The sequence below is a fragment of the Mercenaria mercenaria genome, chromosome 13 (assembly GCF_021730395.1).
Source record: "Mercenaria mercenaria strain notata chromosome 13, MADL_Memer_1, whole genome shotgun sequence".
Lineage (NCBI taxonomy): Eukaryota > Metazoa > Mollusca > Bivalvia > Venerida > Veneridae > Mercenaria > Mercenaria mercenaria.
This window is the reverse complement of record NC_069373.1, coordinates 35,770,664-35,789,066: the sequence shown is the minus strand read 5'-3', so window position 1 is coordinate 35,789,066 and position 18,403 is coordinate 35,770,664. Positions and strand designations below refer to the sequence as shown.

The window sequence follows — 18,403 nt, the reverse complement described above, 5'->3', positions numbered from 1 at the left end:
GCTGACAGTGTAGTCGCGGACGAGAAGAAGAATTAGAAGTCATTACCTCTCATAAACAGACTCAATCAAGCCGAGTCTGCTATTATTCTGCTTGGTTGCATTATATGCTTCCAATGGATCTTTTTACAGATTTTATTAAGGGCATCAACAGTGGAATTACATTGTATTCAAGACATCCCTCCATGTCCAGTTCACAGCAGCGCCCCGGACACATAATCATATATGCCAGGAATGTTTACTTGCCTTGTAAACCCTACAGACAGAATATAGATGTAAGTGGATTTTATTTGAATAAAGAACAGTCGGATTTGATGGATTTCACCCAGAACCATTCCAAAAGACATCAGTGCAGTGTAAAAGGTACAGCGCCAGGTGGCACGATTCATCAGGACTACATGACCCGTGACCAACGGTGCGTCACACAGATGCTACACCAACTGCAAATACCAACCAGCTACCAACAAGCCAGATTGGTACGGAATGCATTTCACTATCAATGCTGATTATACGACAGACGCAAAAGTCATGTGAACAGGTGTACATATGAAAGGTAGTGTGGATATAGTACCGGTAATAGACACCAGTGACTATTTAGTTAGAATTAGACTAAAGAGACAAATAAAAGCTAAAAAATACTGACTTTGATTCAGAAAACATTGCTGAAAACCAGATCACAAACAATATAAAGTGTTGCGTAATATCCTCCTATAAAAGTGAGCAATATGAAAGCTCTTAATTTACCAAAACCTTCAGTAGAACCGTCTAGACGAAGTCACTTTAAGTCCACTTAAGCCGGTGCTAAGTGTGTGTGTGTGTGTGTGTGTGGTGGGGGGGGGGGGGGAATGTTGCACATGTCATTACCTCTCATGAACAGACTCAATCAAACTGAGTCTGCTATTATTATGCTTGGTCGCATTCTATGCTTCCACTGGATCTTTTTACAGATTTTCTAAAGTGCATCAACAGTGGAATATTAATTACTATTCCAGACATCCCTCCATGTTCAGTTGTATTAAACAGCAGCGCCTGTGTCACATAGGAATAATGAATAGCCAAATTTAGTGGAGAGGCTGTACAGTAGTAAATAAATTTGCTATATGTTCTATATAGAAATAACAATCTTCTGAGAGCTGTAACACATAGCCCAGCCCATTTAAAAGGAATTACTAAAAGACTTATGTTCTTTAATGACCTATAAACCACCAAAACACACCAAAAAGTAGGGGACGTGTATCTTCTAAGAAAGAAACACATGAGTAATAAGGCTTCTTTACATTTCTATACATGCAGAAAATCTCCTTGAAAATGCTATCAAAATGTCAAGTACAGGTCCACAATGAAATTAAAACAGGAACTGGCTTACATAAAACATGAAAATGCCACTTTAACTGGGAAAAAAATGAAGATGTTTTCTTATTAGCCCGGAAGTGTTTGTGGTGTTCTGTGCTTCCGAGAAATCTATACCTAAAATTACCTAATATCTTTTTATTACCTATTTAGTACCATTTGGCCACTGGATTTTTAGTGCGTTATGCCCTTTTGTAAATTTTTTTCACAGTTCAGATTTTATATGCGACACCGCTTACCTAACTCGCATGCGAAATGGAAAAAACAACAGAAAATGAGAAAGAAACTGAGTTTGAAGAGGTAAAGAATGGTGACGAGGCCCGTGTTGAGGAAACAAATGCTGAGGAAGGTGAAACACAAAAGAAGAAGAAAAAGAAACGGAAAAAGAAGAAAGGTTTTGAATTTTTACTGGTCAAATATTGAATATTCGGATAGAAAATTCGGATAAATGAATTGGCAATTTTCTACACTCAGTGCCCGGATGGTCAAGGAATACAGGCTGACTCGGACCATGGCTGATTCGGACCAAATTAACTTGGCTTATTCGGCCCAAATTGTTTAAGTTTTCCTGACACTAATGTCATGAGTAAATAAAATTTATGAGTATTAAGTTTAATGTCTGATGCAAAGAATAATTAAAGTCCTTATTTAAATGCATAAATGATGCATTTTAGTTTGTCAAAACTTCTTACTTGCTTGTATGTGTATATTTTATGTCCTTACTTCAAGTTAAACCTCTATATTAGCTATAATCAACATTATTTTCTGAAAACTGCTGAACCTTTCAACATTTATGGTCATTATTGACTTATAAATAAAAGTTTGTGGTCTGAATCAGCCAAAATATACGGTATGACTGAATAGCGAAATCTAGTAGATTTCGCGAAATCTAATCAAATTAGCGAAATCTAGACATAAAATGTAAACTAATGAATATTTTTAAAAATCCTGTTAAGCTTTTATTAAAAATATAAATCTACATGTGTATGTCAAGTTTCAAGAAAAAATATTTGTATTTAGGGTGATTTTGAAGCGAAAAACGTATACGGGTCTAGATTTCGCCCGATTCTACATGCGCGGAAATCTCAAGTGACAGGTAGAATCAAGACATAAAATTGATAGTGATGAATTTTCTTTTTAAATCTTTTTAGGCTTTTATTAAGAATATATTTCTCAGTTTGCATGTCAATTTTCAAGAAAAAATATTTATATATAAGGTGGTTTTGAAACGAAAAACATATACGGGTGTTGATTTCGCTAGACTCTATATGCAAAGAAATCTCAAGTGACAAGTAAAATCAAGACATCAAATTTAAAATGATGATTTCTTTAAAAATCCTGTTTAGCTTTTATTCAGAACATATGTCTTAGTGTGCATGCCAATTTTCAAGAAAAAATATTTATATATAGTTTGGTTATAAAACGAAAAACGTATACGGGTGTTGATTTCGCCAGATTTTATATGCGAAGAAATCTCAAGTGACCGGCAAAATCAAGACATAAAATCTAAAGTGATGAATACTTTTTCAAAATCCTTTTAAGCTTCTATTAAGAATATATTTCTACGTGTGCATGTCAATTTTCAAGGGGAAAAAACTTATACTTAGTAATAATTAGAAACGAAAAATATATATGGGTGTTGATTTTGCCAGATAGTCAGTGACATGCAAAATCAAATTATAAAATATAATCAAATTAGCGAAATCTAGACATAAAATGTAAACTAATGAATATTTTTTAAAATCCTTTTAAGCATTTATCAGGAATATAAATCTACGTTTGCATGTCAATTTTCAAGAAAAAATACTTATATTTAGGGTGGTTTTGAAGCGCAAAACATATACGGGTCTTGATTTCGCCCTATTCTACATGCACGGAAATCTCGAGTGACAGGTAAAATCAAGACATTTATTTTAAAGTGATGGATATTTTTTGAAAATCCTTTTAAGCTTTTATCAAGAATATACTTCTACGTGTGCATGTCAGTTTTCAGGAAAAAAATATTAATATCTAGTATGATTGATATTAATATTTTATCATGACGAAAATAATCCCAAATGTATCTAGATAATGCGATTGTGTTTTACGCCCGTTCCAACAATTTTCAAAGAACTGTAATCCGTTGATATACAGAGTCTATCATTTTCTACAAAAAAATTGATTTCTGTAAGTTAAATATTTTCAACACAATATTCTCAACAACTAATCTTACCTCGTAGAAGATACAACGGTCGTCACACTGGTCGGCACATACAGTTGATTAGTTAATCAAATTAAATTTAATCCAGTTAGCTGAGCGGGGATAAACGATAATTTAATTAAAGGTAGTTTTCTCACACGTTTGAAGAGGTGCGAAATGCAGCATGTAATCATTCGGTCAAAAGTGTGCAGATTTATATCATCCGACAATTATTAGATTATTACATTATTTTTCATTAACACATTTTCTATACGAAAACGTCTTTCTAAGTGTTAAATTGAAGTTATATGTTTAGGATATGGCCCATTTTCTTATATTCATTGATATATGCATTCTTTCTCTAATTATTGTTGAATACAATTTCTTTCATGTATTAAACAATTTAGATGATGATTGGTAAATATGACACGTGCAAACATAAACACGAGGTGTTGATTAAAATTGCATACAAGCAGTTACATAATTATAATGTAGGGGATTATATTAATACAAGCTGATCAGCTTGATTATGTTTTGAGTGATTTTTGCATAATTACTAGAATCTATTTATGGCTTTGATTATAAAAAAATCATGGCATACAATTTGTGTATTGTGTTGTATAATGCCGACGCGTGCATTGCATGTAACACAGTCCCACAGCAACATGGTCCAATTATTTTCACACCTTCCATAATTCATTGTATTACCTTTTTTTATGAAAATAAGTAATAACTTTAAAACCTAACTTAGATTTAATATCGGAATAATGCATCAAGATACACCCGTATACGTTTTTTTCAAAACAATACTATTTTTCGACATATAAGTGTGGAATTATATTCTCAATAACGGCTCAACGCGATTTTAATTTTACGATTTGATTTTGCTTCCGCGCAGATTAGGACGAAATCAACACTCGGATTGGATTTTCTTTTCAAAACCTTACTAAATATAAATATTTTTTCTTGAAACTTGACATGGAAACGTAGAAATACATTCCTAATAAAAGCACAAAAGGATGTTTTAAAATAATCATTACTTTAGATTATATGTCTTGATTTTGCCTGACACTGAGATTTCTGCGCATACAGAATCAGGCGAATTCAAGACCCGCATACGCTTTCTTTTCAAAACAATACTAAATATTATTCTTTTCTCTTGAAACTTAGAAATATGTTCCTAATTAAAGCTCAAAAGGATTCTTTTTAAAAATATTCATTCTTTAAGATTTTAAGATTTGATATAAAATCTGGCGAAATCAACATCCGTATAAGTTTTTCGTTTATTAATCATATTAAATATTAATATTTGTTCCTGAAAATCGATATGCGCGCATACAACTATATTCTTGATGAAAGCTTAAAAGAATTTCCAAAGAATATCCACCAATTACAATTTTATGTCTTGATTTTATCTGTCGCTTGAGGTTTCCGCGCATGTAGAATCGAGCGAAATCAAGACCCTTATGTTTTGCGCTTCAAAACTACCCTAAATATAAATATTTTTTTCTTGAAAATTGACATGCAAACGTAGATTTATATTCCTGATAAATGTTTAAAAGGATTTTAAAAATTATTCATTACTTTAAATTTCATGACTTGATTTTGCATGTCACTGACTATCTGGCAAAATCAACACCCGTATTTTTCGTTTCTAATTATTGCTAAGTATAAGTGTTTTTTTCTTGAAAATTGACATGCACACTTAGAAATATATTCTTAATAGAAGCTTAAAAGGATTTTGAAAAAGTATTCATCACTTTAGATTTTATGTCTTGATTTTGCTTGTCACTTGAGATTTCTTTGCATATAGAGTCTTGCGAAATCAACACCCGTATATGTTTTTCGTTTCAAAACCACCTTATATATAAATATTTTTTCTTGAAAATTGACACATGCAAACTGAGAAATATATTCTTAATAAAAGCCTAAAAAGATTTAAAAAGAAAATTCATCACTTTCAATTTTATGTCTTGATTTTACCTGTCACTTGAGATTTCCGCGCATGTAGAATCGGGCGAAATCTAGACCCGTACAGTATACGTTTCTCGCTTCAAAATCACCCTAAATACAAATATTTTTTCTTGAAAATTGATATACACATGAAGATTTATATTTTTGATAAAAGCTTAAAAGGATTTTTAAAAATACTTATTAGTTTACATTTTATGTCTAGATTTCGCTAATCTGATTAGATTTCGCGAAATCTACTAGATTTCGCTATTCAGTCATACCCCAAAATATATGGTCATTATCTACTTTTATTCAAAGTATGTGGTCCGAATCAGCAAAAATATTTGGTCCGAATCAGCCACGGTCCGAATCAGCCTGTTTCCATGGTCAAGGCCAAAAATTTTCAGCTTCAGAGATTTTTATATGCTGTTACAGATCTGTAAGCTGAAAGGAACCCCGTATTGAAACCTTATCAGAAATCTAGTCTAAATAATGAGACCTCTCTGTTAGACCGATTTTACATTTTGATATTTTACGTTGTCTACCTAGAGGTCTCAACCAGAAACAATCAAAACTGGTGGAAACTGTGGTGGATTGAAATTACGATTTTTCAGTGGTCACGATTTTTTTAGCCCTAACAGCTTACCTGTTGTTTTAAATCATAAATAGTAAATAAAAAACATAAGAACATTTCTGTTGTAAAAAATTTAAACCTCTAACATTTCAGTCGTCTTCATGTAATGGCGGTCACAGGCGTGACCAATGAAAACCCTTCGCGTAGTAACGTGTTTACCTGTATGGGCCGTTTTCCAATATGTAGTACACGCGATTTAAACCTCTGAATTTTTTTAACTGCCATAGTTTGAAAAAAATTTAAGGAATCTAGATAATATATACATCATTGGAAAGGAAAAATTACAGGCTTTCTATGTATGTATTTCTTTTTTTGATCCGTTGCTTTATTATAACATAATTCCCGCCCAACGGATTCCGTTGGGTGTTATTTACGTAAAGAAGGGGACAGTGCTATCACATTCTTTTCCTTTTCTGGTTTGTGCTCGGAGGCGGATATCGACAAGTCAAAAAAATATTAACGATATTCAACTCTCGAGTACAATTATTTGGACTAATCAGAAATCTGGCCAGCTATTACTAGTGAGCGAAGCGCAATTGCGAGCGCTTAGCCCGCCTTACGGCAATGTGTAGGCAAATATAACAAAGATGTGCCGAATGAGGCAAAGTGAACTGAAAAATTTTCGTCAATGTCTGGGCGCTGCCTTTTTTTTCTACTTCCGTCAGTCGGGAAATATTATTTTGTTTTAATTTCATATTTGAGTTACAATCTCTATATTCATTTAGGTGTCTTTATTTTTATAAAAAGCGCGTCCATTGTGGACAGGTGCTCACAGGAATGCTTTGTTGGCAGTAAATACAGAACATTATTTGATTGCTGAATATTATCCATCACTCAAAAATAATGCAATCTGAACGATTTCCAGTTGGTAGAAAAAAAATATTTTCTTTTTAAAGATCAAGCATTTGCCAGAAAATGGGATAAAATGTCATAAATAAGCATAAAGCCACAAAAACACAGCAAGCAGGTAATGACATCACCGTGACACCGGCTTTCCATAAATTTTGCAACGTATGATATTCGCTGTTACAGGTATGATGACACTAAATGTTCGTTTCTTTTCAAGTGAATAGGTTCTTGCGAATTATTTTAAGCAGTGAATAGTTTCTTTGTCGTTTAAGCTACGCTCGCTTGAGGCTTTGCCTTTTTCATATTAATTCTTCAAATGAAATCTCATTGCTCACTTTTTACTTTAAAGTAGCAACAACCACAGGAAAGATAACTCTTGCAAACACCTGATTCTTGATTTCAAAAAAATATGAACCCCAAACAAAATTAAACTCTTGAAAACGCTTTTTAAACCTAGCTTATTGTGTTGCTAGTCCAACTAATTTGACGCAGTCAAATCCTAGGAAATACTGAGATAATTTTTTCATATGGGCAATATCCCCACTCTCATCAGTCACTCGAAAAACCAAAATAGTTGAAGCAATTTCGGATGAAATTTTCATCACTGCCGACGGTTTACATGCTATAGGTTTAAATGCCCATTATTTCACGAATTGGCCATAAATTCAAATAAATTAAACTTACATGTATCAAAAGGGGATTCTGTTCCTCATTGATTTCTGTAAAAATTATCAAAATATCCAAAATTACGAATTTTCTGGTGATTTAAACCTATGTATGTACTGTACACAATTAACTTTTACCGTGTTTACACACAAATATTCACAAGCGATAAAACCAATAACTTTACATGACTGTGAAATGTGATTCATCCTCCATTATTTTGGGATTACAAAGTTTTGAAGTTTAGATTGCCAGTCACAAATATAAAACAATCTGAACGTCGAATTATTTTGACTAATTGTGTTGCATAGAAGGTATCCTAAATACTGTATGATTTTTAAGACATGAAAGGATGGTGATTAGAAATTATACACTGTTTTCCAAAGTGAAAGTACCATGTATTTGAATGGGGCTAAAATTTCATTTTCATTTTACTGAATGGCTTTAAAGAAATTAAGGAAATCTTCCTCAGTAATAGATAAATAAGTCCTATGAAAATAAATCTATTACATGTAGGACAAAATATTCAAATAGCTGCAGTCACTGTTGCTACAAACACTGGTTGTTGCTATTTAAAGCCTGGTCCTCACCAGTACTGCAGTACTTAATGGTTATGATAGTGATGTGAATAAACAATTAAACAGGGCACTAGACAACTTTTGGGGACAGGTACCCATACCCTCAGGAAGGGGAATTTTCCGACGTTTTAAGACAAAAAGAGGAAGATTTTAGCCATATATATGTTACTACTTTTCACACTTATCAATACTGTTTTCAATCATTTCTAACTAATGTAACTATATTGCAGCAGTAACCTTCCTTCGGTAACTAAATATAACTTGAAAGAGAGTTCATATTTAGTTGTGTCAAACAACCTGTTATCAGGGGAATTTTCTTCCTTGAAAGGGGAAAAAAACATTATTTTGTGAGGGGAATGGTGCCCATATTCAGCCCCAAAAACGGCCAAACGAGTGCCTTGATTAAATTACCAACAAATTGTTGCTGTATTTCCACAACATTTGTGTATCTTGTATATGTCTGCAGCTGAAATTTCTGCAACAAATCTGTAGTGATTTGAGGCTTCTGGTAAACCTGCACGGACTTGCAGGCTGATCTTGGTCTGCACTGGTTGCAAAGTCAGAGTCACTTGCTGCAGCTGGCTAAGGGTTGATATGCAGCTCTTGGCTTCATAGTTTGGTGTCTTATCACCTGGCCACATTGTCAGTTCAGACAAAAGTACTTTAGTATACTTCGCATTTTAAGGCAAATAAGTATTTCCAGTTTGCAAACTAACAATGATAAATTGTTCTAGAATACAGACAAGCGCTATATACTGACCTGGTTGTATCTTTTCAGGAGATGAAGAGGCCCCACAAGTTGATGTGAACAATGTCACAAATAAATTAGAAGAGCAAAAAATCGCAGAGAGTGCGGAAGTGGAAGGTGCAGGTAAATAAATGTAAAATTGAAGTCAGTGAGTAAATGAATGCAGACATATTATATACAGTCAAACCTATGATAAATTGCTAGTTTCATTGCCAATTTAGGCATGTGCAATCTATTTTAAGGTGTTAATCAATACCACTTTTTGAATATTACAGATGCATGATTTTTAACATTTTATCAATAGTGCTATAATTATGTTTTAAGAAATTCTATATTGTAATATACATATGGACTGATTGCTCCATACTTTATCAATTAGGTAAAGTCAGGGTAGATTCAGTTTCTTGTTGTTCTAAACAATTCTGATTTTACCTAAAAATAAAGAAAAAGACATACTTTTTATGGAGTTTTTCTTATTTGTTTACTTAGAAGGCGAAGATGGAGAGAAAAAGAAGAAAAAGAAAAAGAAGAAGAAAGGAGGTAATTGTTTTACTAGTTTAAATAATTTCTTATGAAAAATTTTGCAATATAATTTTTTGGCAGACATTTAGAATTTAAGTCACGTTGTAAAAATCAGTGTTTAAATGACCACCAAACAGCATTTTGTTAAGAAAACCCAAAATACTCTAATGCTGTATAAGTTAACAAAATACACAAACACACCAGTGTAACACCGCTCGCTCGAGCACCCAGGCTCACTTGAGCAATTCATGTGGTCTGGTCGATTTCCTTCTATTTTCTATGTGAAATTACCATAGCTGGGTCAAGCATCAATAACTCGATCACTTGAGCATGACTCGTGGTCCCTGTATATTAATTTACTCTTTGTTAGTCCCCTACTGGTTGAAAACCAGTTTCGGGGACTATAGGAATGCGCTTTTCCGCAGTCATTCCATCCGTTCGCAATTTCGTGTCCGGTCCATAACTCATTCATAAAGGGATTTTAATATTACTTGGCACAAATGTTCCCCATGATGAAACGACATGTCATGCGCAAAACCCGGACCCCTAGTTCAAAGGTCAAGGTCGCAATTGGAGGTCAAAGGTCAACAGGGCTTTTTTCCTGTCCGGTCCATAACTCTGCCATCCATGAAGGGATTTTAATATTTCTTGGCACAAATGTTCCCCATGATGAAACGACATGTCATGCGCAAAACCCGGACACCTAGTTCAAAGGTCAAGGCCACAATTGGAGGTCAAAGGTCAGTAGGTTTTTTTTTCCTGTCCAGTACGGGACTCTGTCATGCATCAAGGTATTACAATATTACTTGGCATAAATATACCCCATGATGAGACGACGTGTCATGGGCAACACCAATAACCCTAGCTAAAAGGTCAAGGTCACACTTGGAGATCAAAGGTCAAATTCAAGAATGACTTTGTCTGGAGATTTCTTCTTCATGCATGGAGGCATTTTGATGTTACTTGGCACAAATGTTCACCACCATGTAGAGATAGACTATAAAATTTTCAATGATAGTAATACATTAAATAAAATCTAGAAATTGATTTCCAAGTCCTTGAAATAACCAAAAATGAGTTCACAAATGTGAAGTTTATGATAGTTTTGTTAATATCAATAACAGAAGTTTTAATTTTTAATTTAAAGTTGTGATCCACAAAGAATGACAACTCTTGCCTTGGGCTAGTAATTATAAGCAGAGATATCTATTAGTTTACTTCCCTTGCAATTACACAATTGAATGAAAAATGAAAACTGTTTTAGACACAATATCATACTTTTTTGCACAACAAAAACATTAAGGATTTATTCATTTTAGTTTGATTTACCCCTCAAAACATGGTTCCTATGATTATGTCAACTTGCACATGGTAAAAAATTAACTTTTAACAAGCCAATAACAAAAAATGAAGTACCAGTAAGTAATTAATAGTGCAGATAATACAGTTTTGCTTGTATCAAAATGTCACAATAGAAGCACTTTTGTAATACAGAACACATGGTATAGACATAGACCCTAAAATTTTCAATGATAGTATTACATTAAATAAAGTCTAGAAATTGATTTCCAAGTCCTTGAAATAACCAAAAATGATTTCACAAATGTGAAGTTTATGATAGTTTTGTTAATATCAATAACAGAAGTTTTAATTTTTAATTTAAAGTTGTGATCCACAAAGAATGACAACTCTTGCCTTGGGCTAGTACTTATAAGTAGAGATCTATTAGTTTACTTCCCTTGCAATTATACAATCGAGTGGAAAATGAACACTATATTAGACACAATATCATACTTTTTTGCACAACAAAATTATTTAGGATTTATTCATTTTAGTTTGATTTACCCCTCAAGACATGGTTCCTATGATTTTGTCAACTTACATATGGTAAAAAAATAACTTTTAAAAAGCCAATAATAAAATGAAGTACCAGTATGTAAATAGTGCAGATAATACAGTTTTGCTTGCATCAAAATGTCACAATAGAACCGCTTTTGTAATACAGAACACCTGTGAATTTGTTCTTTGATTCATATAAAATTCAGTTACTTCAGACCAATTTTGTTACAGTTTCTAGATTTTCACTCCGTCGTAGACCTATTTTCCACAAGATATCCATACATTTGCTTCAAGAAAACGCAAAGAAAAAGGGGTTTTGAATAGTATGCAGTGAAATGCAAGTCAACTAAAGTCAGGTACCCTCATATTGCCGCATTTCAGAAAGCGGTCTGCAGAATAAACACCCTACTTTCGTTTTCAAGTAAACAACTCGAAAACATGCGAGTATTAGCATGAAACGTGTCCTATTTTATGTAAAATTCATTCCACGAGTGAAATAATGCCCATTTGGCCCCCGATTTACGCGCAAATGCGCGAAAAATGGAAAAATTAGGATCTTTTTATTAGGCACTTCTTTCGACTACACCACGGAAGCACATTTTGGACCGAATTACTGCATTATAACCTACACCATGAAGCAGCATTGTTTTTAGAATTACCTCCCATTGTTGTTACTATAAATAGATTATATTGTAACATTTTTATTACTGGCTGTAGGGAAAAATCGAGACCACTTTTATGTGGTACAACATGCATGTTACATCCAATTTTTAGGTGTATTTTGACTTATCTCTACCTGGTAAAGAGTTTCTTGTGGACTTATATGAAATAGAATTTTTTTTTTAGGATTAATTTCCCTTTGTTGTTACTATAAATAACTGATATAGGATAACTTTTTTACAATTGGCCAAAAAATTCCATTATGCAAGTGTTTCATTATAACATATTGTATGTATAGTACAATATTGTTTCTACATCATTGATAGATATCAGTTCATTATGTTATACTGCAGTAGAGAAAATTAGGTGCCTTCTAGTAGGGGACTTTGTATTGCATGGCAATACTTCATTCACTTGTTATTTCTGGCAAACTCGAGCAGAGGCGTCAACATTTTTCAGAATGTATTGCTTAATTTAAAATTTTTGCATGCTGTGAGCATTGCGTGATCTATTCCCCAACTATCTTAAATGTTTGTTTGTCGATATATTTGATCTGATAATGAGATTAATTATTGATGAATTGAAGAAAAAATTTATTGATTAAATGTTGATCAATTACTGTTTGTTTTAGATTAAAGCGAGTATTTTATTACTTTTCTTTGGGATCAAGAATATAATTATGAGATCTTACTATTTTAATCAGCAGTTGTGTGCATGCAATTAAGGGAAATAATATCTATAGCCTTTTCATAAAATAGAGACAATAATTATGAGATCTTAATTTGGAGAAGAAAATTACGAATTTGTGTACAGTTTTTCAAGTCTTAGTTGTTTCTTCACTTGTGCCATTCACAAATTACATATTGAAACATCTATCATAGATAATCTTTGTAATAATTTTTTTTGAAAATGTCACAGGAGTGTTATTATTACGCATCACTGTTTCCTCTTCAAATGGTCCCAAAGACAATTGGTAAAACAAACTTCAATTTTCTTCGTATGTTGGTCAATGTTTGGGTCGCTCGAAACCATGGATAACCCAGACATTTTGCTCGTCCCGTTGCAATCTCGAGCAAGCGGTGTTTCACTGTAGTTCTGTTTCAACAGCTTTGAACAATGAAAATCAAAACAAGAAACATGGTATCTCAGCATTCAGTCATAAGTTTACTTGTGTACCAGCATATATTGATAGTTATGTGCCTGTTAAGGTGTTTTAAGGTAGGGATTTTTATCTAAACTTGAAAGATATATATCAAAGAAGAGGTGGATTTTATAATAACTTGTAACTACATAAGAGATATTATCAAGTGTGTAAGCATGTGCATATAGATTTGAGATGATTTGTGTTGCAGGTGGTAAGCAGCAGACAGTTCCCCCCTCAATTCCAATAGCAGAGCTATATGCAGATGGTACCTTCCCTGAGGGAGAAATTTTGGAACATCCCATTGCAGCTAATAGGTTAGTATAATAACTATACAAAACACCCTTTTCTATTGTAATAGCTGTACTGTTGCAGCCACCATGGTTGAGTAGTTAAGGTTGCTAACTTTCAATCACTTGCCTCTCACCAATTATGAGTTCAAACCTCAATGTTCATGTGAAGAAGCCATTCAACTGGCATATGGAAGGTCACTTCTACCAGGTGCCTGCCTGTGATGAAATAATGCAGGGGTCTTCCTCCTTACTTACAAATAATTATTTTATACAAAACAAGCTCACAAATGGGTCTCACTGATGTTAAACATCCCATCCTAACAGTTTTAATTCATTATCTGTGCTTTGTCAGTCTCTGCTAGGTTATTATCTGTACATGTGTTTATTAACACCCCTGTCAAGTTGGTATTAAACAGGTTTTCATCTCAGATATATTTAATGTACTCATTTACAAGTCACTAACATTAAACAACCCATCCTAACAAATTCATTATCAATGCATTGTAAGTCGCTGAGAGGTCATTTACTGAATTTATTTATACATGTACTTGGGTCAAATATTTCTGCAGTCTGCAAAATAAACAGACTACTGCTTCCAAGTGCACAGCTTTAAAACTGTAGGTATAAGCATTCAATGTGTCCAATTTTATATAAAACACATTATGTGTCTTGGGCCAATTTTACTTACTATGCAAGCATATATTTGACCAAAATACAGCTGTTGATATCCACAAATGTGCATACATGAAGATAATAATATTACGTTGATCTTTTTTTTTTTTTTTTTTTGTATCATTTTATTATTCAGCCACCCAATATACAAACAAGCTTTCTAGCCTTTTATCAAGGGGACAAGTCCCTTGACATTTTTCTTTTTAATTAATGAATACCTGTAAATGTACATAAGTGAGAAAAATATATATAGCACTGTATATACTTGTGAGCAAGAAATTTCGATGGTACTTTTCAGTATAAAAAGGTTGGAATAAATAAAACCTTTTTTGCGACTTTGACAAAAACAGTAAATAAATGAACGAGCTAAGAATAATTACGAGGATATCTTGCATTTATATCCATTTTACAAATCCATTTGCATACTTCTGTCCGATACTTCTCTGAATATAGATATAGGATAGTCTTAGGAATTTTAATCTTAATTACAGAATAGATAAATAATTGTGTGCCTTGCATGAAATTCAAAACGGCAAGACTCCACAATTTGGAAAGTTGAAAGTGAGACCCAAGATCACATCATACAAACAAAGGAATTAACTTACAGGCATTTCTCTCCCTTGCACTGATACTCTATTATTATGTTGATTTTTAGTAGACTTTCGAATGAAAGGGCAGTTGTAAATGCACTTTGATTATTTCATTATGTCTCCCCCAGGAGACATATTGTTTTTGCCCTGTCCGTCCGTCCTTCCGTCCGTCCGTCCGTCCGTACGTCACACTTCATTTCCGAGCAATAACTGGAGAACCATTTGACCTAGAACCTTTAAACTTCATTGGGTTGTAGGGCTGCTGTAGTATACGACCCCTATTGATTTTGGGGTCACTCCGTCAAAGGTCAAGGTCACAGGGGCCTAAACATTGAAAACCATTTCCGATCAATTACTAGAGAACCACTTGACCCAGAATGTTGAAACTTCATAGGATGATTGGCCATGAAGAGTAGATGACCCCTATTGATTTTGGGGTCACTCTGTCAAAGGTCAAGGTCACAGGGGCCTGAACATTGAAAACCATTTCCGATCAATAACTAGAGAACCACTTGACCCAGAATGTTGAAACTTCATAGGATGATTGGTCATGAAGAGTAGATGACCCCTATTGATTTTGGGGTCACTCCGTCAAAGATCAAGGTCACAGGGGCCTGAACATTGAAAACCATTTCCGATCAATTACTAGAGAACCACTTGACCCAGAATGTTAAAACTTCATAGGATGATTGATAATGAAGAGTAGATGACCCCTATTGATTTTGGGGTCACTCCATCAAAGGTCAAGGTCACAGGGGCCTGAACATGGAAAATCATTTCCGATCAATAACTAGAGAACCACTTAACCCAGAATGTTGAAACTTCATAGGATGATTGTACATGCAAAGTAGATGACCCCTATTGATTTTGGGGTTACTCCATTAAAGGTCAAGGTCACAGGGGCCTGAACATTGAAAACCATTTCCGGTCAGTAACTTGAGAACCACTTGACCCAGAATGTTGAAACTTAATGGGATGATTGCTCATGCAGAGTAGATGACCCCTAACAATTTTGGGGTCACTCTGTGAAAGGTCAAGGTCACAGGGGCCTGAACATTGAAAACCATTTCCGGTCAGTAACTTGAGAACCACTTGACCCAGAATGATGAAACTTCATAGGATGATTGGTCATGCAGAGTAGATGACTCCTACCGATTTAAGGGTGACTCTGTTAAAGGTCAAGGCCACAGGGGCCTGAACATGGAAAACCATTTCCAATCAATAACTTGAGAACCTCTTGACCCAGAATGTTGAAACTTCATAGGATGATTGTTCATGCAGAGTAAATGACCCCTAATGTTTTTGGGGTCACTCCGTTAAAGGTCAAGGTCACAGAGGTCTGAACATTGATAACCAGTTCATATCAATAACTTGAGAACCACTTGACCCAGAATGTTGAAACTTCATAGGATGATTGAACATGCAGAGTAGATGACCCCTATTGATTTTGGGATCAGTCTATTAAAGGTCAAGGTCACAGTGGCCTGTTCATGTAAAATCATTTTTTTGGAAATAACTTGAGAACCACTTGACCTACAATGTTGAAACTTAATAGGATGATTGGACATGCAGAGTAGATGACCCCTACTTATTTTGAGGTCACTTGATCAAAGGTCAAGGTCACAGGAGCCTGAACAGTGACTTGAGAACCACTAGGCCAAGAGTGTTGAAATTTAGCGGGATGACTGGACATGCCAAGTAGATGATCCCTATTGCAGCCAACCATCAGTGTCTGTTTGACTTTCGCTCCTGACCCCTATTAACTTCTTGCCTATAGGACTTTGCATTGGGGGAGACATGCGCTTTTTTACAAAAGCATTTTCTAGTTATAATTGGTATTTGGTTTTGAAACAACTTTTCTTCTAATAAAGTAAGTTTTTCTATCTTACAGTCAGACAGCGAAAGATCGATTTACAAGTGAAGAAAAAAGAGCTCTAGATAGGGCTAACAATTACCTTTATCAAGAAGTGAGACTTGCAGCAGAGGCTCATAGACAGGTAATTTAATATCTCCAACATTACAGATTCATTAAAACAGATATCTTTATGTAGGTTAGACTCACAACTAGGTAATTCATTCACAGATTTTATGACAACAATTATCTGTTATCAGGGCCAACAGTTTACTGTTATCAGGGCCAGCAATTTCCTGTTATCAGGGCCAACAATTACGTGTTATCAAGGCCAGCAATTTCCTGTTATCAGGGCCAACAATTACCTGTTATCAGGGCCAGCAATTACCTGTTATTAGGGCCAACAATTACCTGTTATCAGGGCCAACAAATACCTGTTATCAGGGCCAGCAATTTCCTGTTATCAGGGCCAGCAGTTACCTGTTATCAGGGCCTGCAATTACCTGTTATCAGAGCCGACAGTTATCTGTTATCAGGGCCAACAATTACTTGTTATCAGGGCCAACAATTACTGTTATCAGGGCCAACAATTACTTGTTATCAGGGCTAGAGGTTACCTGTTATCAGGGCCAACAGTTACCTGTATCAGGGCCAACAATTATCTATTATCAGGGTTAACAATTACCTATTATCAGGGCCAGCAATTACCTGTTATCAGGGCAAATAGTTACCTGTTATCAGGGCCAGCAATTACCTGTTATCAGGGCCAACAATTACCTGTTATCAGGGCCAACAAATACCTGTTATCAGGGCCAGCAATTATCTGTTATCAGGGCCAGCAATATCCTGTTATCAGGGCCAGCAGTTACCTGTTATCAGGGCCTGCAATTACCTGTTATCAGAGCCGACAGTTATCTGTTATCAGGGCCAACAATTACTTGTTATCAGGGCCAACAATTACTGTTATCAGGGCCAACAATTACTTGTTATCAGGGCTAGAGGTTACCTGTTATCAGGGCCAACAGTTACCTGTATCAGGGCCAACAATTATCTATTATCAGGGTTAACAGTTACCTATTATCAGGGCCAGCAATTACCTGTTATCAGGGCAAACAGTTACCTGTTATCAGGGCCAGCAATTACCTGTTATCAGGTAAGACTTTTCATTTTTATCTGTGATAATGAAACAACATATGACTAGGCCAACAATCACATGTCAGGTCAAATTAGAGGAAAAGCTCTAATTTACAAGCTGTTATTACATGTTTGAGGCAACCAGTGCCCGTTACCTGCTGTTGACAGATAGGTAGCCAGTGTAAAAATAGCATTTTTTTTACATGCCTCAAAACACTAGCCTGTGGTTATATTTTTCTCCAACCATGATCCTTACATTCCTCAACAGACTTATTTTGAATCTTTAGACTTCTTTCCCATGCTTTTTTAGCTCACCTGTCACAAAGTGACAAGGTGAGCTTATGTGATCGCGCAGCAACCGTCGTGCGTCAGTCCGTCCGTCTGTAAACTTTTGCTTGTGACCACTCTAGAGGTCACATTTTTCATTGGGTCTTTATGAAAATTGGTCAGAATGTTCACCTTGATAATATCTAGGTCAAGTTCGAAACTGGGTCATGTGCGGTCAAAAACTAGGTCAGTAGGTCTAAAAATAGAAAAACCTTGTGACCTCTCTAGAGGCCATATTTTTCACAAGATCTTCATGAAAATTGGTCAGAATGTTCACCTTGATGATATCTAGGTCAAGTTCGAAACTGGGTCACGTGCCTTCAAAAACTAGGTCAGTAGGTCTAAAAATAGAAAAACCTTGTGACCTCTCTAGAGGCCATATTTTTCATGGGATCTGTATGAAAGTTGGTCTGAATGTTCAT

The 18,403-nt window shown here is 34.7% G+C and overlaps 1 protein-coding gene across 1 annotated transcript in view; it reads left to right on the top strand.

Annotated features, from left to right (window-relative positions):
* Positions 1-1,560: 1,560 nt before the first annotated feature.
* The window catches only part of LOC123528849 (methionine aminopeptidase 2-like), a 29,824-nt gene continuing 12,981 nt past the window's right edge, over positions 1,561-18,403 (top strand). The window contains 5 exon segments of the mRNA XM_045308877.2: positions 1,561-1,741; positions 8,982-9,074; positions 9,441-9,491; positions 13,325-13,430; positions 16,560-16,665. Of these exon segments, the coding sequence (XP_045164812.2) occupies positions 1,603-1,741; positions 8,982-9,074; positions 9,441-9,491; positions 13,325-13,430; positions 16,560-16,665 (495 nt within the window). The 5' untranslated portion in view covers positions 1,561-1,602.